The sequence below is a fragment of the Ambystoma mexicanum genome, chromosome 2q (assembly GCF_040938575.1).
Source record: "Ambystoma mexicanum isolate Mex_15411 chromosome 2q, UKY_AmexF1_1, whole genome shotgun sequence".
In the NCBI taxonomy this organism is placed as follows: Eukaryota; Metazoa; Chordata; class Amphibia; order Caudata; family Ambystomatidae; genus Ambystoma; species Ambystoma mexicanum.
This window is the reverse complement of record NC_090924.1, coordinates 944376972-944401667: the sequence shown is the minus strand read 5'-3', so window position 1 is coordinate 944401667 and position 24696 is coordinate 944376972. Positions and strand designations below refer to the sequence as shown.

General features: G+C 44.7%; 1 protein-coding gene across 2 annotated transcripts in view; it reads right to left on the bottom strand.

Annotated features, from left to right (window-relative positions):
* Positions 1-18348, bottom strand: part of CDCA7L (cell division cycle associated 7 like) — a 185969-nt gene extending 167621 nt beyond the window's left edge. Inside the window, exon 1 of one of the 2 annotated variants that reach the window (XM_069648251.1) lies at positions 18207-18348. In XM_069648251.1, coding sequence (XP_069504352.1) covers positions 18207-18230 — 24 coding nt within the window. In that variant the 5' untranslated portion in view covers positions 18231-18348. The remainder of the gene's footprint in view (positions 1-18206) is intronic. The other variant, XM_069648252.1, reaches the window with a different exon arrangement.
* Positions 18349-24696: the final 6348 nt, after the last annotated feature.

The window sequence follows — 24696 nt, the reverse complement described above, 5'->3', positions numbered from 1 at the left end:
TTATTTGCGGTCTCTTGGAGACTGTTGTGATACATCGCAGAAACCCAACACATTTAATCAGCATGTAATAGGGAAAACAATGACCGGCTGCAAGTATAATATTTGCCCAAGTATTTTTGCCCCCATAGCGAAAACCAAAGGCTGGCACCCATGAGTATACGCTCAGTAAGTGAACATTTATCAAAGAAAAACATACAAATGTAGTTCAATGGACCGTCCCCTTAGAAGAAAGTGGAAATGATCCAATAAATATGCTGGCAAAGTAAACCCATCAATATGTCATGAAACATTCCCAGAAAAACTAAATACGAAACAAGTGCATGCTGTCTTGTGGGTAAGCGTCTGCACTTGAAACATGATAACCTGAGTAAAATCCTGGTAGCCAAATACGTGAGCAAGCAGGTCAACCCAATTAAAAAAATAATAAAAACAAGGGGTTTCATCCGCCCTCTGAATAAAAGTTACGCTGTCCACCCACATGTGCCCTTTACTTGTGCCCCAAGAACAGCCACAATCAGGGAACAATACTCTGCTTTATAAAGATAACTTGAAAAGTACACATACTATAGTGTCACTCAAATATATAAATCTTTATAGAACTGCGTTAGGCAAAATGTGTACAATTGATCAGTCATCAAAACCACTTGCATTTGCTATTCATGATGCTGTAAAGCTGAAGTAGTACATGGGGGTCCCCCTTCACATCATGTTAATGTTGACAGGTGGATACGGCCCCTGTTTTCGGACCAAGTTCCGCCCCATATAAATTGAATATATAGGTTATTTCAAATTGATACTCCCACCCCCGTTTCCAGACCAAGTTCCGCCCCTTTGATATTGACTTGATATAAATTGAATATATATGTTATAGCAAAATACAAAAATGTATATCTTTATTTAAAAATGTATAAAAAAATAATGAATACAATACCTTTTATATATAATGATTTTAATGACCCCCAAAAACCCACCGCCCCCCCCCTCCCCACGCCCCCATCTTGACTGGGAATCTACAAATACCAGAATGCAATTCAGCAAAAGGCAAAAGTGTCGGAGTGCAATCAGAAGCATGGTTAAAAATAAATAAATGTGGATGCTGTGCATTTTCTTAGTGCATAATTAGATATTTAAAACTAAGAAAACACACGGCATCCAGAATTGCAGGCTGCCTTCCATCTATGCAGTAACCAGGACCGACTCTACTTAGCTTCAAAGCGAGGCAGGGGCCTGCCCCCCTTAAGTCACATAGTTCTAGGAGCAGGCTGCCAGATAAGGTGCATACCAGGCCTTTTTACGCATTAAAATCTTGTTAAGACTGCAGCATTATTATTTTCTTGTGTACATTTACACATATGTTTAGAGTAGAGGGCAGTGCAAAGGTCATATTTGATTTTTATCTACATGGGTTGTAATTGCAAGCCACATCTGAAACAGAATGTATTTCTCTGAAACCAAAGAAACTGCATACTGTGATAAAAGGATGCTCACGCAGCAAACAGAAACACTGTGCATATTTATTTTCCTAGAATTTTAGGATTGTATAATTAATAAGCTGGAAAACTAAGTTGCAATTGAGAATTAATATTTTGTTAAAGTATGCTTTTTTTTCCAGTGAAAGCAAACTAGTATTGCACAATTGGATTTTTAAGAGTTCCGGTGCTGTGTGCATAATCATGTGAAGGCACCTCATTTTTACACTTCTTTAATGTACATTCCAATTATAAAAAACAGTGTGTAAAATGATGACTATGCACAGACTAATTTACATCCATTCAACCTTGCTTCAATGGGGTACATTACTATAAATAGTCATTGGCAGCAGAGCCTTTGCTCAAAGGTGAGCGATTATCATTACAGCAATCACTGGTGTATTAGCCTCTCAAATCTTCAAGACTAGAATTAAAACATCCACAACCTGACTCTCCAGGAAGTGCAAGCACTGTTCAAAAAACAAACAAATGAAAGTTACATTGGTAATTGAAATAGTAACTCAGCAAAACCTGTACCTGTGATAATACAGATAGGTATTTAACTTTATGTAGCGCTTCATAAATGGTTCATCCAACATCTAGGTACTGTTATTATACTGCAGTTGTTACTCAGTTAACCAACCTCTGAATGATGTTAGCCAATAAGATAGCTCAGCCGGTTGAGCATTAGTTGCTGCAATCGGTGCATGATTTGTAGGTTTGATTCCCGGCAAGACCAACTCAGTCTTTCATCTTTTCGAGGTCGAAAGGAGTACCGACTTCTGTTTGTGATAAATAGGTTCTATGTACAGCGCTTTGCAAAAAAAAGCGCTATATAGATAACCATTTGACCTTTAGATTAGATATAGAATTTAGCACAGAGTTCTTGCCTCTCTGCACTGTTGTATCATAACATTGGCATACCATTAGGTAGTAATAGCTCCAGGAAATGAGGACTTTTATTAAACATCAAAAGACAATTCTGCGATCGAACCTCATAACACACAATACAATTCATGTTTGCTTAACTAGGTAATTAGCTTGGTTTTTGAGATTTCAAAATTTAAATATATAAAAGAGAGATCAAATGGCCAGATCTTAGAGAAATAATGAAAGATGTATTCTGTCATAATGCAGAAAGCTGCCCCATAGTAATGATTTCCATACGATTTTTGCACACGTCGGCTGGATGTCGCATACATTTTACTCTCTTGGAAAGGAGAAAAGTAATTTTTTACTCTTTTAAAATCACATTTACTCTTAAAGCTTAAAAATAGGGAGTAAAATACTCCCCCTCAAAATCGTATCTGGAGCACTGTCTATGGGGTGCTAATTAGGCAAAATGGCCAAAGGGTGCCTGTCATGGGGAGCCCAACACGCCTTAACTATAGAGTGGCGACTATAGCCGCTTTGAAAATACACAGCAAGAAAAAAAAAAAACTATTCTAGAGTATGGGGCTCACCAAGTTTCTTACGTTATGGGCAATCGTTTGCCCATATCACGAGTCTGGAAGGTGGAAGGTCTCCTACCATGGAAGGAGCACATGAAGAATGTTTTATACAGTGGATTTACTCTATAGCCATACATGCATCATGTGCTGCTATGGTCAAAAGAGCGGCCTTGGTTTTGTGAGAAGGAAAAATGGAACTTGGTTACGAGAAATACCTGGATGAGATGCAACCCCCACTAGCGTGCTCACGTTATTTGAAGCAGAGGTTTAACATAATTTTGTAGCGACCACCACGAGCAGCTGGTCAGTGTCGGGCGACAGGTTTGCCTAGTATCCGGCCTGGTCGTGGAAACAAGCACTCACTTTGCTCTATTCTGCAATGGCTACAAGGTTTTAACAGTAAAATATTTGAAGCAATTGCTAATACAGTAAATATTCGTAGCACCCACCAGGCAATGTTGTTGTTCAAACAAACGGTAGACTTGAATACAGCGCATAGTCACTAAATTCGCATATAATCACTACATTTGTTTTTGGCTTCATAGAACTAGGATTATGAACTCGTAGCGTTACCAACTGCACACATGCACGCGTTTAAAATGCGATTCAGTTTTACGAAATGTAAAATGAGTTTGTTTTAGAAGCTGGCCATTAAGAATTACTTTTTGATAGTTCATTGGTTTTTAATGAAGATGATGATGGCATATTGTAGGTATGCACTTTGTCCCAAGGACACATTTTTAATGAGTGGATTTTACCATCTCTTTTAAGAATGTTATTGTTTCAACATTACATTGTGTATTCATGCTAAAAGGACAATATGTCGAATAAAGGAGTGATGATGAAAACAATGTTCCCTTCCCACACAATAACTTGAATTCCTTAGTCAAAAGCCTAAAACTCCAAGTAGTTCCCCAAGCAGAAAGTGCGGCACTGAGCAATCCTGCAGGCAGCAAACCCCTACGTCACTAGCCACCGTCTAGTGATAAATTACTCTTGGCGTGTAAGAAATTGTGTGCTGTATGTAGAAAATTGAGGGAGCAAGTGACCCTTCAGGCATGGGTAGTGGTGTGCAATTTGAAATGTATACCCCTGAACCTTGTCAGGCTGAAATGACCATTTAATCACTACAAAGAAAAAGCTAGAGTAGCCAGCTACTTAAATAAAAATGTAAATGCGCTAGTATGCCCAACACGTTTTTCACAATAACACAGTCTTTGCAACATTCTGGCTTCATCGTGTCTTCAGGGACCAATAATAAGTTTGAATACTTCATGAGCAATTAATACAGCAATGTTCTGAAGTCCGATTCTCAACTAGCTGTTTAGAGGAACAGAACTTCCTACAAGCCATTTAACATGCTATCTAAGCTCGATTGTTTCATCCCATCACTGGATAAGGGAAACATAACTCAATAGTTGAATGTGGTACACATACCACTGTTTGCTTCAGCAACAAGTGGCATATGGACACCTTAACCCCAGCTTGTTCAGTTCCTTATATACCATTTAATCAACGTTTGAAATTCAGATGAAAGCTTGGATTCTAAAAGGTTTTGCAGACACACTGGGAAACCCGAGATTCTAAAATGATAGGTTCTGGTATTCTGTTGAAAGTTCTTCAAGGACCCAAGAACTTTATTGTATTTATCCTTCACTTAAGCCATCACCCCCATGTCAGCTGTGTAGCCCCCCCCCCCAACCCGGGATGAATGACAGATATGGACAGTCAGGTGCGAACAGTTTTAATTATATTAATGTAGATTTTATTTTTGCTGGGAGATGGGTTCCACCCAATCGCTGGTCAAAAAAGAAGTGCATTAATACATGTGTGCCAGGAAAATATCGTGTGCCTTACAACCCCCACACCCCCCTGCTTCCTCAATGTCTAAAGTCCCTGTGCCAATGACTATTCCATTAGAATTCCTGTACCTAGAAATCAAATGCTAGAATTACTGCATCAAAGGACAGGGTGCTGACAGAATATGTACACTGCTTGCCAATATGACCGTATGGCACAGTGTTGTCGAATATTAAATAGTGAACCCGGGTAAACCTATTTTTCTTTTTGTAATAGTCGAATCCACCTACCTGGCAGAACCAGAATGTTGGAACGGCAGGTAGTGGTGGGTTGTTGCTCTGGAAATATATTATTTGAGAAACTGTAGGAGGTGGTGAAAAACGTGGAACCCGGATAACTGTTCAAATGCCATCTTACTTGAGTCACCTCATTGTGGGAACCTGTCCAAATCCTCATATCAGCTACTTGGCAAATTTGGATGTGAATAAACAGTGACGAACATAAGAAGTAACTGCTCCATGAAAAGGGGGCGGGGAAAAAAACTGCCATTCCGATCGACCAGAAGTGGTTCGAAGCAGTCCGAGTTGCACTGTTAAGCTATGCTCAAGCCTCTTCACTTATTTGTAGGCCCACTTCAACATTCTACATACGGATAAGCCATCCTTTGAAGAAAGCCCGACATAGGTGGTCAGGAGCAGGACACTTGCAGCTAATTACAATTGTGTTTTATGCTCTGGTAAGTCTGGTTTTACTTAATAAAAAGATCATACAGAAATAGCGATGTACATTAAATACCCTGGCACACGAAAGTGGTGCATTTCTACAGGCATCCAATTTACCATTGCCATATCTACCAGCCGGGCACTATGTTATTTGCTGCTGTGAAATGTGCTTGTGAACTGCTGACCTGACAACTGAAGGCTTAGAATATGTCTAGACACTGCTCGATGAACTGCCTGTACATTTTAGAAGAATTGAAATCCAACTTTTGGTGAAAAATATGAAGGAATATTTTAATACTGCAGCGCTGACACGTCATCAACTGCCAATGCCGTCACGACATCCTCCGTGTTCCTCTCTAATGCCTTGCCCATTTTGGGGGACAGGAACACCTGGTTACATTCTCCGTTAGGTTTTCCATTCGTGTTATCTGTAGGCTGTTTGACAGGGGTTGGGAGGGGGCAACTAATTTCTTCCTGGACCAGTGCATGATATTGCCTGTATTTCAGAGGATGGCATTGTCACGCTCACCTGATTCCCACGGAGGCGCAGGTCTGGCTTCGAGTGCTGATGCTTCTTCAATGGTGAAGCGCAGGACTCTGATGATGGACAGGAAGGGCCCCTCTACTCTGGCTTTTCTGGCTCGCAGGAATATTCCCCTGTGCGTGAAAAGGGAGTATTACCTACTGACGGAATAATGCTCAAGCCTCCCACTCCCTTCCAACCCTCCTCGATACCCTTCCACGATTCCCTGTGAAGTCTCACCTTAGGGTCTGGAAGGAGGAGTTCTCCATCCTGCTTCTGATGCAGGGGCGCGTTGAAACCCAGTTACTTCACTGGATTGAGGTTTGATGGGAGTTCAAAATAAGCTTGACTATTCAGGTGAGGCGCTGTAAGAGTTCTGTTGCAAGTTCAAAAGTTCAAGCTTAATAATAATGTTCATTGTCTTATTGCAGCAAGCGCTAATGCTTATGTCTTTTTCCCCTTAGGGGCCGGGGTTCGGAATGCCGGAGATATGGCGCCGACCCGAAGTGCAAGTTCTGGATGAGCGTTCAGGTAATGTCTTTGCATTCGCTCATTCAATGTCTTTGTCTTTTTTCCCCATTGGGGCCGGGGTCCGGAATGCCAGGAAGCGGCAGGACCCGAAATGAAATGGGAATGACCCAACAGGAAGTCTTAGAAGGAAACTGAGCTTTTCCTATTTCCCTTCCTTCTCTCACCTTGTTTTCTTGTCTTTTCTCTCTAGGCTCTGGGAAGTGGGTGCGGATCCGGATGATCGCTGCTGAAGATGGAGGCGCCCAGGAAAGGTGAGTGAAATGCAGCGCTGCAGCGATCGAACCGAAATGCTTTTAAAATGATTTCTTCCCTTTCAGGATCGTCGGTGTGATGTCCCCGTGATGCAGCTTTAGCAGGTAAGGTCTTCTTTCTCTCCAATTCTCTCTTATCTCCCTTTGCAGGCAACCCAGGATCCTGACAGGCGTGGCTGAAGTCCAGATGCAGGAGCTGACACGGTGAGTGTCCAGCTGCGAGGAGCAGAACAACGCGAAGCGTGAGTTGCTGATCGGGCGTGGTTTAAATAGCTTTGGAAGAAGTTCCAGGCATGTATCCTTCCACCGATCAGGTATGTATCCTTCCCCGACCACACCCAGGTGGAAAGTAGTCCCACAGGTAAAGTAGTTCCATTCAGGCCTCAAGAGGGCCTGGATGTAGCAGCATGGTCTGCATCAGATAAGTGCACATTAAAACACTTGAACACATGTCTAGCTTTATGAGCCTGGCGCCTAAGGCACCAGGACAGGGGTCCAACAGGAGTCTGGCGCCTAAGGCGCCAGGACTGTGTCCAAAGGGCCCCAGCTTGGGCCCGCTGGCACTTCCCTGGTGGGAATGATGCCTGCCTCTGGGGTTGCTGGGTCGGACCTGGCTCCTTGGAGGTAGGCATCATGACAGGCATGCCAGGACTACAGTGACAGATATGCAAAACCTGAATGCAGCACAGCCCAGAGATGCACAACAGGAGAGGTCCTATCGCTTGATGGGAGAAGAGAGTAACTGAATATGTCCCAAGACTAAGGGAATGGTCTCTTGTAAACACTCATAGGCTGCCACAGCCTGGGAGCATCAACGCATTGAAGCATCCTCATGTAAAAGATGCGGCCTAACGCTGCACTTCCCTTGCGCACAGAGAATAGACAAGCGGCATAAGCCTATTACTGCTTTGCTCACACAAGTAAAAAGACATTTACAATTTTAACGCCTACTTGAAAGAACACGAGTTCAATAGACCTATTAGCTAAGAAATGAATTGGTGCAGTCATTGGATTGGAACTTGAAAGGAACCTGCTTTTACACATTACCAGGCACCTCTTTGAAATATTAAAATATTACATCAGGGGTCGAAATTAAGATTAGATAAGCAGGAGCCGAGAGCAGCTCCTGGGTATCTGTCATTAACTAGTGATCAGGAGCTACCATTGGGAAACCAGGTGCTAGCACATAGCATTCTGCAAAGCTCACATCAACATATGATGCAAACCTAATGTTTCATTTAAGTATTGTGACACATTATGCAGTCTCTGGTGAATCCATCGAACACCAAAGAATCTAATACCAAACCATTGAATTATGTGCAACGAAATTCCATTCCATCGAATAGCCATTTAATTGTATATAACTCGATGGATCCATCGAAATTAGTGGGGTTAGGTTAGGGTTGGGGCTAGGGTGGGTTCGATTAAGGGTTACATTAGGTTTGGGGCTAGGGTTAGATTAAGGGTTGGGGGGAACCCCCCCCCCACCCAATATATAAAAAAAAATGGCATTCGATCCTTTTTATTAGAACCATATTATGGTTCAAATGTTAAAGATGTGTCCTAATTAGGGCTGTACCGAATAGCATATTTAGTATTCGACCGAATAGTTTGTCAAATATTCGGCCGAAGCCGAATATGAAGCCGAATAGTTGCTTTATTTAATAAATCATGTTCCAAACTTCAAAAAACACACTTATTAAAAAAACAAATAAAAGCACCATTTTAAATGCATTCTATACTTTTATTTCTCTTCATTGTAATTAATCTAGCATCTTTATTTAAAGTATAAAAGCCAGGAATAAAGCAGATTTAACCAAAATAAAGGGACCAAGTGTACAGAAGATTGTTGCATATGCAGTGCCAGTTAATATAGGAGGCTTCACAAATGCAAAAGGACTGCCTTTGTGAATCAGATGCATTGCATCCTCTATCCAGTTGCAAGGTCGGTGCGGTCTAGTTTAGAAACTTCTTTGCAGCTCACGTAGAAATGTATAAAATGGTTCATGTCGGCTCATGCAGGGCACAAGTCAAGAGGACCTCTGAAATGCGTGAACTCGCAACACCCAAACAAATGCTGATCACTTTTCACTTATCCTAGCCACTCTTTCTCGCCAATGCACACATAAATGCAACTTATAATTCCTGGTAAAATATCAGATAATGTTAAACTCAGGACTTACGTTCTTAAAAAAAAGAAAAGGGGGGAGCTATGGTGTACGCAATGGGAAGTGACATGACAGGAACTGAAAGTATCTGTGCACATTTCTTTGTTTTTCCAACTGAAAAAAGTGCACATTGCATATAAACATTCGCCAAAAGAAAAGATGTTCGTGTATTGTTGCAGGCGAAGTATAAAAGATGAGCATCTTTTTTGTCTAGGAATCTGTAACAAAACATGCCCTAAAGAGCAGATTACAATATACAATATTTTTCAGCTGTGTGATAGCAATTTGTCTGCTCTAATTCTATTCAGTTTTGTAAACCGAAGTCTATATTTGCCTTTCTGAGTCCATGTTACATTGTATTCAAATGCGAATGTCAAAGTATTCAGCAACAGCCGAATAACAAGAAACTATTTGGCCGGAGATGAATAGCTTTTTTTCAGCCGGAATTTGCCCGAATGCTTACCCGAAGCTGAAGTTCGGTACACCCCTAGTCCCAATGCTTATTTATAGATTGTCTGCAGAGTGTTATATTCACATGGGTGTGTTTGTTTGGCAACACTTGGTCTGGGGAGTCAAAAGGAGCTCCTGGTAGCTATTGGTGTCAAGCTAACCAGGCTCTTGTGGGCTACAAGCAGGAGCTAATTAGCTCCCCGCCCCCCTCAATTTCAAACTCTGTTACAGAACACATCTAACATAACATTTTAAGACCAGTGTAACACCCCGACACTTGCCCCATTAAAAAATTTCATCAATTCCAGCACTTGGTGCGAATGAATCTCAGGTAGACCTCTTCACCAAAATGTGTGATCTTTCCTCAAATCCCACAGTGCAGGTGCTGCCAAAATTGGACGTTCAAAAAACACCTTGCATTTTTCATGCATAGCAAGGCACAAGAGTCCAATCGGGTCTTAAACAGTCTGATTAATATTTTGCACACTTAGAATATTTTGGCACGCAGTGTCCATTGCTCAGTTGAGTGCTGCTGGGCTGCGGAGTGAGACGCTAGTCGTTCCTGCCTTTAATTTCCCAGCTGCTGAAAGCTATGGTGGAAAGCTTCTCCTTCCACTTAAGAGGCTGCAGGCTACAGCGCGCACAGAGCCGAGTGCTCAGTTGAGTGCTGTCAGGCTGTCTGGCAGGCTGCAGGCCGAGGTTGGACCTTTCTTTGTAACAGACTCTGCTGAGTGAGTAAGCTACTGCATTTCAACACGTGCTCTGCAAAAAAACTAAGTTTTGTACTGAATATTCAAAGATGCTTCCCAAGGGCAAAAGAAAATGTAATAATGTGAGGTAGAACATGCATAAAGGAAAACAAAGAATATTGATGTCTCCCCCACCTGATTCAGTTGAAGAATTAGGAGTGACTAACCTTTGTAGTAAAGCCCTTTCTGACAAACAAAGGGGCGTTAAATTCTTCCAAGTAGGATTTGCCATGTCAGAAGATAAAAACTTGCCGGGTTTAGACAACAACGAGGAGGTGAACACTGATATGGCTACCAACGCCAACGGGCTGAGCCGAGGTGAGGCTTGTGGGGTGCTGGGGGGGGGGGGAGGGGGTCGACAATTCCTTACTCAACCTCTGTTATTCCTTACAGCAGAATAATATTTTTGCGGGGGAAGTGGAGTTGTAAACACGTGCCAATCTACGGCCCCCCGAATGCCTATACGGAGTTTGGTGGGTCCCTCCCCCTCCACCCATTGTAAATGGATAGCTGTCGGCCTCACCAAATCTTATTATTCATTCTGAGTCGGCTCAATGCACCGAAGATGCCAATAGAGGTTTGGTATCCAATGTGGAATTACACTCTACACTTTATGGCGACGACACAATTTGCACTAACAATACTGCTCAAGTTAAGTGGTAAGATTTATGATGCATTATCCACGCCAGTTGGTCCAACGTACACAGTGACTGCAGGGAAGGTAGCGGAAATACCTGTGGTGAGCAGACTACATGCCAGTACACCGCCTGGCTCACAGATCGCAGAGTGTTGCAGCAACTGCATGTTGTGAGCGTGGAAAGCACTGAGATTCCTGATGTTAACCCCACCAGAGAAGCAAGAAATACCTCTCTCGAGAAAGGAGGCGTAAGGCCGCTAGTAGTTCTCCAGCAACATCAAGTTCCTGATAATCAGAATATTAATGTGAACTCAAAGCCCTCAAAACAAGCAAAGAAGAAGGTGGCTCATGCGTGAAGACGCCCATCTAAATAGACAGGGACTCCGACTAGTTGGTTAAGATTGCAACTGAGGTGTTCAATGGTGACCACACTTCAACACCTGAAAGGAGTAGAATTAGCGTACCTGCATCTAATAATACTGTCCTGGTGCCCGCTCTTCAGAGGGAGGAAGCTCAAACTGAAATTAGCTTTAATATAACAATAAAAGCATCTCCATCAAAAGCAGAGGAAACATTGGGCAAACCGTGCAGTTATTTTGAAAGTGTTAAATCAAATCTCTCAGTTATGGGTCCCGATTACTGATGGCTTGAGTTTATTGAACCTTATCATGCAACAATCCCAATGTTTGCAGAGTGCATTGTAGAAATGTTGCCACAGCTTCACTAATACGGTCATGTGGGGTTAGTGATAGGATGGAGTAACGGTAGACGGTTGTCCACTGTTATATAATCCTTGTTTTTAGTCAGAGCTGGTGGGGCCAGGATGTTTGTCAGGTTAGGTTGTAGCCCGTCTTGAATTGAGAAGGATATTAGGTAGTGATCGGTCCAGGCACATGGTTCAACTGACGTTATTAAGGTCTCACAATTAAAGTCAGCAACCCAGTCCAAGGTTCGTCCTTTAAGATGTGTGGGTGAGTGAAGCCTTATTCAGTAATACTGTTAGCGACAGCAGAGGCATTTACGTCTCCTAATATTATGATTTCAGAACATGGTTTCGTATTAGTGGTGAGGTGATCTCTTCCTCAAACTTTGAGATAAGGCAGGGTGGTCTGTATATGAGGTACACAGTTATAGTTTGTGATGCTGAAAGTGGGAGTTTGACTGTCAAAAGTTCTCCTGAAGGGAACGGCAGGTGCGTTATGAACCTTAGTCCAGATTTGGTTTTGCCGATGAATACGATGCTGCATCCTCTAGAAGTTTCTCTATATAGTCTTAGTATAGTATAGTTCTCTGGTATGGCTATCAAAAGAGTAGGTCCTGCTGCTGAGTAAAGCCAGGTCTCCGTTATGGCTAGAAAATCTAGCTGGTTTGCGATTATAAGATCTGCAATGTCTAGAGCATGAGCTACCATAGATCTAGCGTTGGTATGTGCACCTTTGATAAAAGGAGAATTGTTATCCGATAGGTTAGGTGGGCATTGTGGAGTTTTCTGACCAGTTGGGTTGTTGGTATCTAAGTTCAGTTTAAGTTGAAATCTCTTCTGAGATAAAGTTCGATTATTCTGTTTATCGCTCACATTGGAGGGTGGTAGGAGTATCTTATTGAGCTGAGATCCAAGCCTGTGATTTCTATGGTTAATAGCACAAGGTTGGTTAGGTGTAGGCCTGGAAGCATATTGTTTAATCCACTGGACTGGGGTTAGCGGGCAGGTTGGAATAGCGACTACGATACCAGAGGGAGTTAAATTGTCAATGATAGGAAGTAATGATGGCAGGAATTTTGTAGGTCTTATATGTTCAGGCTGAAGTGGTGGTGCAGTCATGATAGGAGAAAACGTGATCATAGTGGTATTGGCTGTGTCCAAGGCAGAGTGTGTCTGGAGGGCGTCCCCGTCGTTAGTAGTGTGTGAAGCTAGCACAAGTATACTGAAGCAGCAGGTTAATATAAGTATTCTTAGACTAGTTGTGTTGAAGGAGTGCATGACTTGGAGTACCGGTGTGATGCACATGTAGGTGGGAAGTTCAGTTAGCTGGTAAGGCTGGTCAAACGTATGTTTAAAAAGGTGAAGATACAGTTGTTTTTAGTAAATCGACACAGGCAGTGGTCGACATTAGTCAGTAGTTGAGGCAAAACCACTAGATGTTTTCTACGGGCAATAGTTGTGTCTAATGATAAAGGATGGCAAGATATGTAGTTGACATGCCATGAGGCTGCAGTAGAAGCACACTGATAGGATTGGTAAAATATGATTTATGCAACACATGGGACATCAGAAATGGCTCGCGAAAAGGCCTGGCAGGCTGCGAATAGCGTCCGACATAAGGTCGTCACAATTATTAGCGATTAGTCCTATGGTGAAGTAGTGATTCGGAAGGTAGGTGTCTAGTGAAGTAACATAATGGCGCCAATTGATCCTGTGAGAAAGAATTGGCCAAGTACCAATTTAGCAAGGCATAAGGCATTCTTTGCAGATGAATGTGGCAGAGTACAAACATGAGGTTTCATAGGACTACAATCTTCACAGGCATTTAGTATTGGTAGGATGCGAGTAACGCACATTATAAGGCAGCCGAAGGTAGACCAAGGCAAAGTATAACCTAACATGTTTTTCGGTTCATAACAATTAGACAGGGTCAGAGAACGTATTCTGCAAAAGCATAAAGCTGCATCCGTTATTGACAACTGCGCACGGCAGAATTCAGATAGGACGTTACATATGGCAATATTCAGAGGCACATAATATTGGTAGGAGGCATAACATAGGGCATTCACAGATAAGCCGTGGCAGGATATAACAACATAGGGCCTCGGCCATTCATAGGAATTAGACATAGGTACAGAACGCATTTAGGCATAGGCATTTATATAACGAGCATAAGGCTGCAACCGTTATTGGCAATTGTACAGGCAGAATGCAAGTATGTCATTACAGGTGGGATCAATTTTAGCAAGCGCATAGGATTGGCTGGATGTGAGATAGCGCATAGTTTGGGCCGTTGCAAACCACAGTTCGTGGCAAAGTGCAGGTAACATCAATGGTGTCTTAGGGGATTAGTGGCTCGCATGATATAAGCTCACTGTAGTTACAGCAACTGGGAGACGTGATAAGGCAGTGGTTGTTCGGAGATAATGTTTATGAGCTTACCCACGGCGGCGGCGGCAGCATATGTCTCAGGAACATGTGGTTGGGCTCCACCAGGAAGTACTTCTAGTGTGGCTATTTCACATGCGGGAAGGGGACCACACAGTTCATAGCAGTTGGTCATGGGGGGCCGGCAGATATCCTGACAATCATCAGGATGAGACAGGAGTTCATGCCCCTATGGCCCAGACAGGCACAGACAGGCCTTGTCAAACAGGCTTTGGGAAGCGAGATCGGCTTCTGCCCGTCGGTCACGCTGGTTGGCTGATATAGTTGTAGCCAATCAACTGATACGGCAGTATCAAGATGTGCATTAACCCACACAACCAACCTTCCACAGGGCGAAAAGATCAAGAGTGCTTCTTTATAAAGCACACCGATAATAGCCGGATGGTCTGTGTCGTTATTGCCCAACCCAATTAATTTTATGCGAGCATGAAAAGTGTAAAACCTAGTGTAGGCACCTACCGCATTAAGATGGCTCTTCCCAATCCCTACCAACCTTTTAGAGGCAGAAGCCACTCAAATTAGAGCCAAAAAATATTTTTCACCAGAAGCTTATTTGTTTTATTAGATGAAATGAGACACTGAGCTGGGTTTACTGACCTGCAACCGATTCTCACAGTTCCTCCAAGCCTTTCACAGATACTGGCCTGTTATTAAAATCCCTACAAACCAATCTCAGTTACTAAATCGCCCCATTTTATATATCTTTGTTGTTGCACCCGTTAAGCATCTCATACTGCAATATAATATCTTCCTCCCATACACCATCAGACCCCCCCAGCTTTTAGTAATTTTCCAATAGTTTAAAAGACCACCAAACAAACACACCGTCAGTTTTTTTATTTATTTTTTTTAAACACAAAAACAATTGCATTTTTAAAAAAAAATTCAAAACCATCATCCTATGAGAGCAGTTAACAAGAGGAGAAGCAGTGAGCAAGAGGGGGGTGGGGGGTTGTGGGCACGAAAGCAGGGACCTAGCGATGGTCCAGAGAGGGAACAGTGAGCCAGAAGGAGGGGCAAGGTACAGATTCGGAGAAAGGATGGCGGAAGAGCATTATAAACTGGGAGAACAACTGCGATATGAAGGAGTGAGAAAGAATGAAGGACTGCAGGAGGAACTGGAAAGCATAAGATATGAGTTGAGAGCATGATGGTAGAGTAGCAGAGAGTAGGGAGTGTGATGTGTGGCTTGGAAGGCGACAGGTGAAGTACGCATGCACATTATTGGCAGAATAAGTTATGATGGAGAATTGGTGAGTGGGGGGTGTTGGTGCTTGGAAAAGAGGGAAATAAAGCACCATTACAAATAATGATCAATAAAGTTCATATATAAAAAAAAGGCTTGCCACGTAGAATAAACCATAAAGTAGAGCAAAACAAACACTGTTCAGTCATGCTGGGGTCATGCGGGACTCTTGATAGCAGAAACTACTATCAGAAGGTGCAAATAAGGACAATCTGGCTATTTTGCCACCTTGCACACACCTCGTTCTTGCAAGCTAGTTTGTAACACCCAAAAGTTAATAAAAAATATGAAGCAAAAATGCTGCGACAATAACACATTTCTGTCATTATATATTCTTTTCTGTGTTATAAAATGTTCAATTTCCGGCCAAAAAATCATGGTGTGTCTGAATAATGAAGTTCATTTTTCCCAATGGAAATGCAAATCTACAAAGAGAAGGCTTGAAGATTACTGTGGGCCTGGAGGCCATGAATGGTGCACCACTCACTTGAAATTGGTTAGCTAGATACAGCTAAAGGAGGGGGGAATACTATCCAAAAAACACATAGCAGAACAGTCACTTAAGATGTCTGACACCGCCCATCCAGCCCTGGCTATTCACTGAACTGTGGTTTGCATTCTGAACTTGTAGTTCAGCTTTTCCCAATGTGTGTATCTCAAAGCAAATACTTGGCATTGCCTAAAAAGCAAACATTGACCACTGGTCAGCTTCTTTCTTACCACTGCCTCTTTAGTCTATAGTGTGGTTGTGAAGCAGAGATGTACATTCCATGACACCATGTCGGTCAGGTGAAAGTGGTTCATACTGTGCCAAGTGTTTTTCATTCACCATTGTTGAGCTGTGAGGGCCAGAATGCAAAAAAGAAGGCAGGGCTGGATGCCCTATTCACACGTGACACTGCAACAACTTAATCTGTCTAAAGTCTGCTGTCAGTTGGTTGCATTAATAAAACTTACTTGATGGTTTCATTGTTGAACAGTCAGCCACCATATTGTTTCTAATGTGCAGTTTTGCAACAACAAAAGAAATTCCCCCCTCCCCCTTCAAACCATGCAAATGTCTAGTTTACCCTTTCTTTCCCACATTCACCATATAGCTGGTGAGGCCTGTTGTTTAGACTGTGCTTTAAGACCCATACGGCCCATCAAAATGAACAGCCCTAACATTAGTAGGAAGAGTTGGAATTTTGCACATGAAAGGGTCACTGAAAGTGAACTTGCCACCATGACCCATTTCCATTAATTGCTGCCCACTGGCCTTTACCTGGCAAAGGAGCTGTAAATCACAGGTCCAAGAAGAACACCACACAATTCATATGCAATTGACAGCCTGGCAGGCTTTCACACACCTTAAAAAGCCCAATGGTCTCTACTGCGGCTATGGCTACAAACCTGGCTGCCTCCGAGTCTTCCTTTAAACCAGTGGTATTTAAACTTGTTCATGCCGAGCCCCACTTTGAATGTTGTTGCTGAGCCCCCCTTGTGTAAAAATGTTGCTGTTGGGCCCCCCTAGATGTCATTTTGGCTCACATTTTCTATTAAATGCAGTCACCATACTCTCTTTTGGAAGAGCCTCGTGCCCCCCGATACTCTTCCACCCACCCACCCCCATGGGGGCAAGCCCCACAGTTTGAAGATCACAGCTTTAAATGGAGGCTGACAGATGGGAGAAGATGGAATCTGTAAACCGGACACAGATCTAACCAGTCTAAATCCAGATAGGTGTCAACTCTTGCTGGCGGGCAAACTGTATACTTGCTCCATGTCCTAATGATGCTCACATGGTAGAGTTATTTTGCAGTCTTAGACTACTCTCTGGCCCAATAGTATAAATCTTCGCCTACACATTCTAGAAACCAAAACACAACAAGACTGGAAAGTCGCAGATAAGACTGTGGCCACGCATGGTGCAGGAGGCAAAGGGTGGCGCTAAAATGTGTGTGCGGGTGTCAGCAGGGGAAGCCAGTGAAGCCAGCCGTCAACAGACACCAACAAAAATGCAAGTGTGGTATGGGTGGGTAGTAAAACAATACTCTACTCCAGAAAACCCTGCAACTCTACCTTACCTTTCCATAACATAGACTGCCAGTTGAACATCACTTAACACCATTCATGCTTAGATAGATTTTGTGACTACCAGCCCGAGTCTATTCATGACAGGATGGTAAATGTTGCCTTGCATTTAAATGTATTAGTGAATGTTAGCTTGTACCACACTAAGACTTGTACCACACTAAGACTTGTGAACATAAGCCTGCGTCGCAGCTATACAGGATTGTGAATGTTAGCATGTGCCACACATAGATTGAACTGTGAACATTAGCCTGCGCCAAATCGAGAAAGTTCTGTGAAGGTTAGCATGTGCCACACTGGGACGGAGTTATGAATGTTAGCATGTTAAATGTTATATATCCCACTAACCCAAAAAACTCTGCCTACTTAACTCACACAACCATCTCTCACACAAGCCACACGCACTTCACCACACAGCAACAGCACATAAGCAGCACCAACAGCACAGGAGGACTGACATCGATCTGATGCTCACACCAAAGCTCAACACACGGTGTATACTAGTTGAAGCTGCCAACAGAACACCACTCATCTCACTATCCTAGCCCCTCTTCACTTTACTAACCCTTCCCGCCTTCTCGTTTACAGATCCGCCAGAGCGCCTGGGGACCAACTCCGTTGGTAATAATACATTTAACATTCTGCAACAGATGCAGCATGCATTTGACTGACATGATTGGCGCCAAACACACCCTCTGTTATCCTTATTGACATGCACATGAGAGCAAACAATAATCAATGTTTGGTGCAACTGCAACGTGAGTACATGACAACATATATGCAGGGGGTCGCCGGCGAAAGCTGCGGGCGCTTTGCTTTCCATGCCTTTGGGCTGCTCTCCTACTTTATAAACACACACGGACACGCCGGCTGCCGCCATGTGGCTGCTATAGCCCACAGACGCAACGAGGAGCGCGCGGAACCATTCCGGGCGCCGGGGGAGAGGATAGCAACAGCGTGCCACTCGCAAGGGGCTTAGCCTCACCTGGGCAATACCGGACACCGACATAATAACGGCACGTTCCCAGTAGTGGTAAAACACTTGCAAAAAGGATGAGCGAGACAGCAGCAGCACACGAGTTGCCAAGGCAAGCTCCAGGAGAATCACTGCATCTCAATGAGAAAAGGGGGGGTGGGGTCATTAGCCACAACAGCACCCTGTCTACCCTTATGCAGTTTAGCGCATGCCAGTCGGACAGTGTTTCAAAAGCAACGATTTAAATATTAATGTTGGTATTTTCACTCCAACTCATCTTAAAGAAAGCGCGAACAAATGCATTTAATAATATGTCCACCCCTCCAGCGGACAAATAATGGCGTAGTCCAAATTAGTTTTGCCGCGCGGGACTTTTATTGCTTAGCAAGGTTTGCTCAGGGTAGTGGGTGTGGCTGCATCCAGAGATGTTTTGTGTACTTCTCTACAAGAGTAGGGGCAGAGCCCGGGAAGTTTTTTTTTAGCGAACTTTATTACCTGAGCCCAGGGCTTTAAGTGGGGTAAGAAATCGAGGGGGGGCCCTCATTTGGGGGCGTGGCTTGTGGGAGGGGCGTGGCCTAAAAGTACGCAAATCGTAGGGTATACACACAAATATATATAAATGTTATATATTTGTGTGCACCTTACTATGGTTTGTGTACTATGCAAGCCCTCTTTTCTAAACGTAGAAATATGTAACATTTCTACGTTTATAAAAGATGGCTTGCAAAGTACACAAACCATAGTAAGTTATGCACACAAATATATAACATTTATATATATTTGTGTGCATACCCTACAGTTTGCCTAGTTTTCAGGCCATCTTTTTTAAACATTTCAGGTTTATAAAAGAGGGCTTTGAAAGTACACAATTCAAGCCATCCTTTATAAAGCTTTGACTATGGACCCATCGGCAAAGCTTTATAAAAGATGGCTTGAAATGTGTACTTTCAAAGCCATCTTTTATAAACCTCGAAATATGTCGAGGAATCCCCAGGTTCGCCGAGGGTTAAAGACGCCTCGGCGACCTGGGGAAACAAAGGGACAGTAACTGCCTCTGGTGACCTCTCGCGCGAGGGATCACCAGATGCAGTTATTATGACTGACGGAAGTGGCAGCTTGCCTGACTTCATTGCAGGCGCATCATCCCGTCGCGTCGCATCCCTCCAATGTTGTGGTAGGATGGGGGCCCCGGTAGCGCCCCGGCTCAGTCCCACTTTTTGGAGACCCAGCCCACTTTAAGCACTGCCTGAGCCACGTCAGCGGTCCATGATTAGAAATCCACAGTTAAGGAAGAACAGTAAATTAAAGCAGGTTTGAAAAATGTTGCATTTCAAAGAAGAAACTATGGGCCTAATTCACAGAGTGTTTTCCAATGGGGTTTTGCCATTATAATACACTTCTGTGAAATACGCCCTAGAAGTTTACTGCACAAGTTATTCTTGGAAGAATAAATGACGAATTTTATGAATCTGGTTTTCTCACAGGACTGTTCCCTAACTTGATTTAATTAGCAAAACTTTAATATTCTGAGAAAAATTGCCAGGTTTAGCCATGTAAACCGTTTTACACTAAACAGTTGACTGCATCAGTAAAAATTTTGTTTCCTTTTGTAAAATATTTTTATTATTGAGCTCACTATTATTCAGTGCTTAATGTATTAAGTCGTCTTATACTGCACACCATTACCATTGGCATGGTCGCCAGGTGCTTACGTGGCTCTTTGATAAATCCGGAGAATGGGGCTGGGTGTGTTGCAGTTACTACGGGAAGAGGGATAGGATAGTGGTTGTGCTACTCTGTTGATGCTTGCAGAACCAGGAGAAATTGACGTCTGCGTGTATCACCTTTCTAAGTGAGTATTGATTGTGTGCACTGGCTTGTTATATCTGGAAGGTTAGGGCCCGATGTCTGGGGTTGTTTGTTGTATGCACATGTTTATGTTGGATGTGTGTTTTGTGTGGAGTTTGACTGGCCCTTAGGATTGTGTGGTACTTGGGAGGTATGCTGGAGAGGAGCAGGGGTGATTAGTGCATTGGCTACACTCAGTGTTCTTCTGAGTGCAATACATTGGTTAACCCCCAAATTCTTCTAGGCGTAATACATCGGCTACCATCTCAGATCTTCTGATTGCAATGCATCGGCTACCCCTCGCAAGTTCTTCTATTAACAATCTATTGGTATGGTATTGTTTATTTATAAAGCGCCCGTACAGAGGCAAGTGTTTCAAAGTGCTCAAGGAGGGTGGGAAACTAGGGGAAAAAACAACAATCGCTCAGAGCCCTTGAAATTCTGAGACGATAATAGTCTGCACAGGCAGAGTAAGTGTATAAAATACATTTAATAGTTTGAGATACAGCAAATGGGCCTGAAAGTGATTCTGCAGTTTTACCAGTGCAATTGAGGAGTGAAGACAAGGGAGAACTGACATACAATCTTCAGGCACAGTGCGTACAGATCGTGCAAGTGCACAGATGTCACAGGGAGGGGAAGGTCCAAGTGCACCCGTTCAGTGGAGACTGGGGTAAGTGCAGAGAGAGCCTCCCTCTAGGGTTATTGCCAAGTGCAGTGAGTGAGTGTGAGTGGGGTGTAGAGCCCTGTGGCAAGGGCGAAAGAGGACTGGCTGGGGTACCAGGTACCTGTGAGACTCTGAGGTACACCAGGCGACCAGTCAGCAAGCTGTAAGGAAGATGAGGGAGAGAGGGAAAGAGCAGAGAACTAGGATAGCAGGGTAGAGGGAGAGCGAAGGAAGAGGAGAAGAGGAAGGTCTTGAAGAGTTTTCGGAATTTAAGAAGATCAGGCTCAAGACGGAGGCAGCATGGAGGCTATTCCAGAGGGAGGCACCTGCTGAGGATAAGGATCTCCCTCCAAGTCTCTGCTTGGAGACCCGGCTCACTCGCAGAAGGTTGGAGGTAGATGAGCGAAGGACTTGTGAGGGACAGTATTTAGGAAGGCAGCGTTGCAGGTAGGCAGGTCCCAGGCCCCAGAAAACCTTGTGAACAATGCAGAGGGTCTTGAACTTGATCATTGTAGCCACGGGGGGCCAGTGAAGGGATTTCAGTGCCAGAGAGATGTGGTCCCTGGGCTTGAGGCCAAGGATTAGTCTTGCGGTTCTGTTCTGGATGAGTTGCAGAGGGCGCAGGGCAGAAGAAGGGAGGTTGAGGAAGAGGCTGTTGCAGTAGTCCAGCCTGGAGAGAACCAGGGCTCTGGAGACAGTGGGCCTCATTACGAGGTCGGCAGTAAGGGGTTAACAGCAATGGTAAGGGTGCCATTGCCGTTAACCCCTTGCCGCGGCATTACGGGGTCCCTTAGTGGGAGCCGATAAGGGACTAGGGAGCTAATACCAGGGCCAGGCAGCTAATAACGGGCCCGCTATTAGCGGGCCCGTTATTAGCTCCTTTCCCATTCCCATTGAGCCCTATCGGGGCTCGAATGGGAATGGGGAATGGTTCTCAGAATGGGGACTTACCGGGTCCTCCAAGGTTGGAATAACCCGGTAAGTACCCATTCCGAGAACCTGGACCCGGTATGCGGTAAGGGGGTAGCCATGGTGCTGACAGCACCATGGCTACCTCCTACCTCGTAATGAGGCCCAGTGAGCCACTGGGGGAAGGTGAAAAAAGGTAGAGGAGGTGTAGCTGATAGTTAGACTTTTTAGAGATGTCCGAAATGTGAGAGAAGGAGAGAGTGGAGTAAAAAATGAACCCAAGGTTTCTTGCCTCGCAGGTGGGTGTGGGCGCAGGGACAAGGGAGGCCGGCCAGAGTGAAAGTGGGAAAGCGGGAGCAGGAGTCCCAATGCGAATGATCTCAGTCTTACTGGCGTTGTGGCAGAGGTCGTTTGCAGCACACCAAGACTGTACAGCAGACAGACAGTCAGATATGAGTGAGTAGAAGGAGGCAGCTGAGGCTAGCCGGAATGTAGGGGTCGGCAGAAAGTTTTTTTGAGTTTTGAGCAGAGGGTGTACAAGCGAGTGTTTCTGGGCAGTTGGGAAAATTCCAGTGGAGGAGAGATTGCAGAGATCAGCCAAGGCTGGGGCGAGGGAGTCAATATTCTCTTTAATGGTTTTGGGGGGCAGGGGTCCACCTGTTTGGATGAAACCGATAGACCGGACTTGTCTTGTGACCTCATCAGGTGTGATGGGTGAGAGAGAGGGGAGGGTAAGTAGAGGGGGGCCAAGGGAGGCTCCGGTGTTGATGTATGCTGTGGGGTGGAAGAGAGGGTGGAAATTATGTCTTTGGTTTTTGTGGTGACGTGTGCAATCAGGGCCGAGCAAAGGTCTTGGGTGGGTGTGACAGAAGAAGAGGCTGCCGCAGGATTGGCCAGTTCCTTGCAGACTTTAAAAAGTTTGGCTGTGTTATTTGATGCTGTTGAGATACGGCCTTGAACAAAGACTGTTTTCTTGGAGTGGATGCAGAGTCGATATTGCCTTGGAAGCACGCCAGTTTGTCAGATGGTTCGCCTGACGCGTTCCAGTTCCACTCAGCTACCCTACACTTGCGTTTAAGGGCAGCAAGGTTGGAGTCCTACCAAGAGTTGCACTTTTTGGAAGGCTTCAGTTGAACCATCATAACAGTGTCAAGAGTGTTGGAGATAGAGAGATTGAGGTCAGTGAGGGCTGTGTCAGGGTGGCAGTCAGCTGATGGAATGGGCGGAGAAGAGTAGGTGGAGGCAAAGTCAGCCACTGTCACTTTTTTCATGGGTCTGGTAACTTTGAAGCCGAGAGGCTGTGCCAGGTGTGTTGCTGCAAGAGGAGAGGAGCGCTACAGGTGTGTTGAGAGAAGAGAGTAGTCATTTCAAGAGAGGGAGTCAGTGAGAGGGATAGAGGGAGTGATGTCAGTAGAGATGAGTACATCCAAGGTGTGGCCTGTGGTGTACGTGCACCCAGAGGGTAGGATAGAGAGGGATAGAGACTCGAGAACGGTTGCAGAAAGGACCTGATGAGTCAGGAGAGTCCAGATGGATGTTCAGATCACCCATTAGGAGGTATTGGGGGAAGGAGGAGGAGAGAAGAGAGGAGTCCAGGCCAGCCCATTCCGACAGGAAGATAGTGGACTGACATGGTCGCTGATAGAAGGTGGCCATGATGAAAGAAGATTTAGGGGAGAGTGGGAGTCTGCAAACTAGGCACTCGAAGGAGGAGTAGGCCTGAGTGGCGATGATGTACACAGGTATCCATTCTGGAAAGATAAGCTCCACACCCCCACCTGTATCCTTAGGCCTGGGCGCAGAGAGGATTTTGTAGTCTTCAGAGAGGAGTGTGTCAAAGCTTGTGACAGAGCTATACTTGAACCATGTCTCTGTGATGGCAAGCACATCAAGACCCATGAGTTCCAGGAGGTTGCAGATGTCAGACGAGTGTTTGACGGCAGAGCGAGTGTTGAGAGTGGCAATGTGGAGCAGATTGCCATCTTTGAAGGTCTTCCTCGGGGCAGAGGGCACAGGGGACAGTGGTCCCCCTCGAGGGTGACAAGAGGGCCAGAGGGATAGTGGAGGATGGCGAAGCAGCCAAGGCCAACAGGGGAGCTGGGACAGTACGGCAATTCAGGGGCACCTGTACTGAGGAGGAGGAAGGCATAGAAGGCAAGGGGGCCTGTGCAGAGGAGGAAGGCACAGAAGGCAAGGGAGTTAGAGAGGTGATAGAGGAGCCTGTCGAAGAGAAGAAGGTTGGGTTGAGGACCCTGAACCATGATGATTCCATTGAGATAAACATTAATGATGACTCTGGAAATGGTGAAGAGACCAAGGAGAACCTTCCAGCGAGTGCCACCATTAATGGGAGAAGAGGCGATAGGAGAGAGAAAGACGACCATGTAGCAAGGGCATAGGTCAGATGCGTTGATGAAGAAGGGGATGTCCGTGAGAGTCTCTCTGGCGGAAGCCGTGACATAGGTTTTTGCAATAGGAAGGCCTAGGTTGGAGCACAGTATGTCCTTCTTAAGTTTCCTCTGGCAAGATCTGGTGATAGGAGAAGGATAGGAGATGGTGAAGCAGTTGGAGAGGATAGGATCATGGTAGGCTGCAGTGGAGGGGGACACACTTACCAGTCAGAGTCACTGATGCTCTCGGATGAAGGGGGTGGGGCGGGGTAGGTTTCACAAAGGATGGTGAGACAGAATGTACCACACCAGTTAATGAAGACACCAAGAAGCCACAAGGCAAGATAGCTCCGATCACATCAGGACAAGATGAAAACAGAGTGCAGCAACTGGGCACAGCTACATTTGATTTAGGTAGGACAAGGTGAAAAACAGTGAGAGGTGGGACAGTCCCAGGTGTGAAGGAAGAGGATTGATGAGGTTAGTTGAGGGAACTCACCTTTACAATGTTAGATGCTCCATTATTGCAGTGTGTCTGGAAAGTGTGAAGTTCTCCTCAGCCTCCATGTACACCTGAAATGGTGTAGGAGTTGACCCACAGACCTCGCCAGGCAGCAGACAGGGCCTTAAAAGGTGGGCCTTTGAGCGGTGGGCCAGCTAAAGCCTGTAGGTCCACAATAAGCCA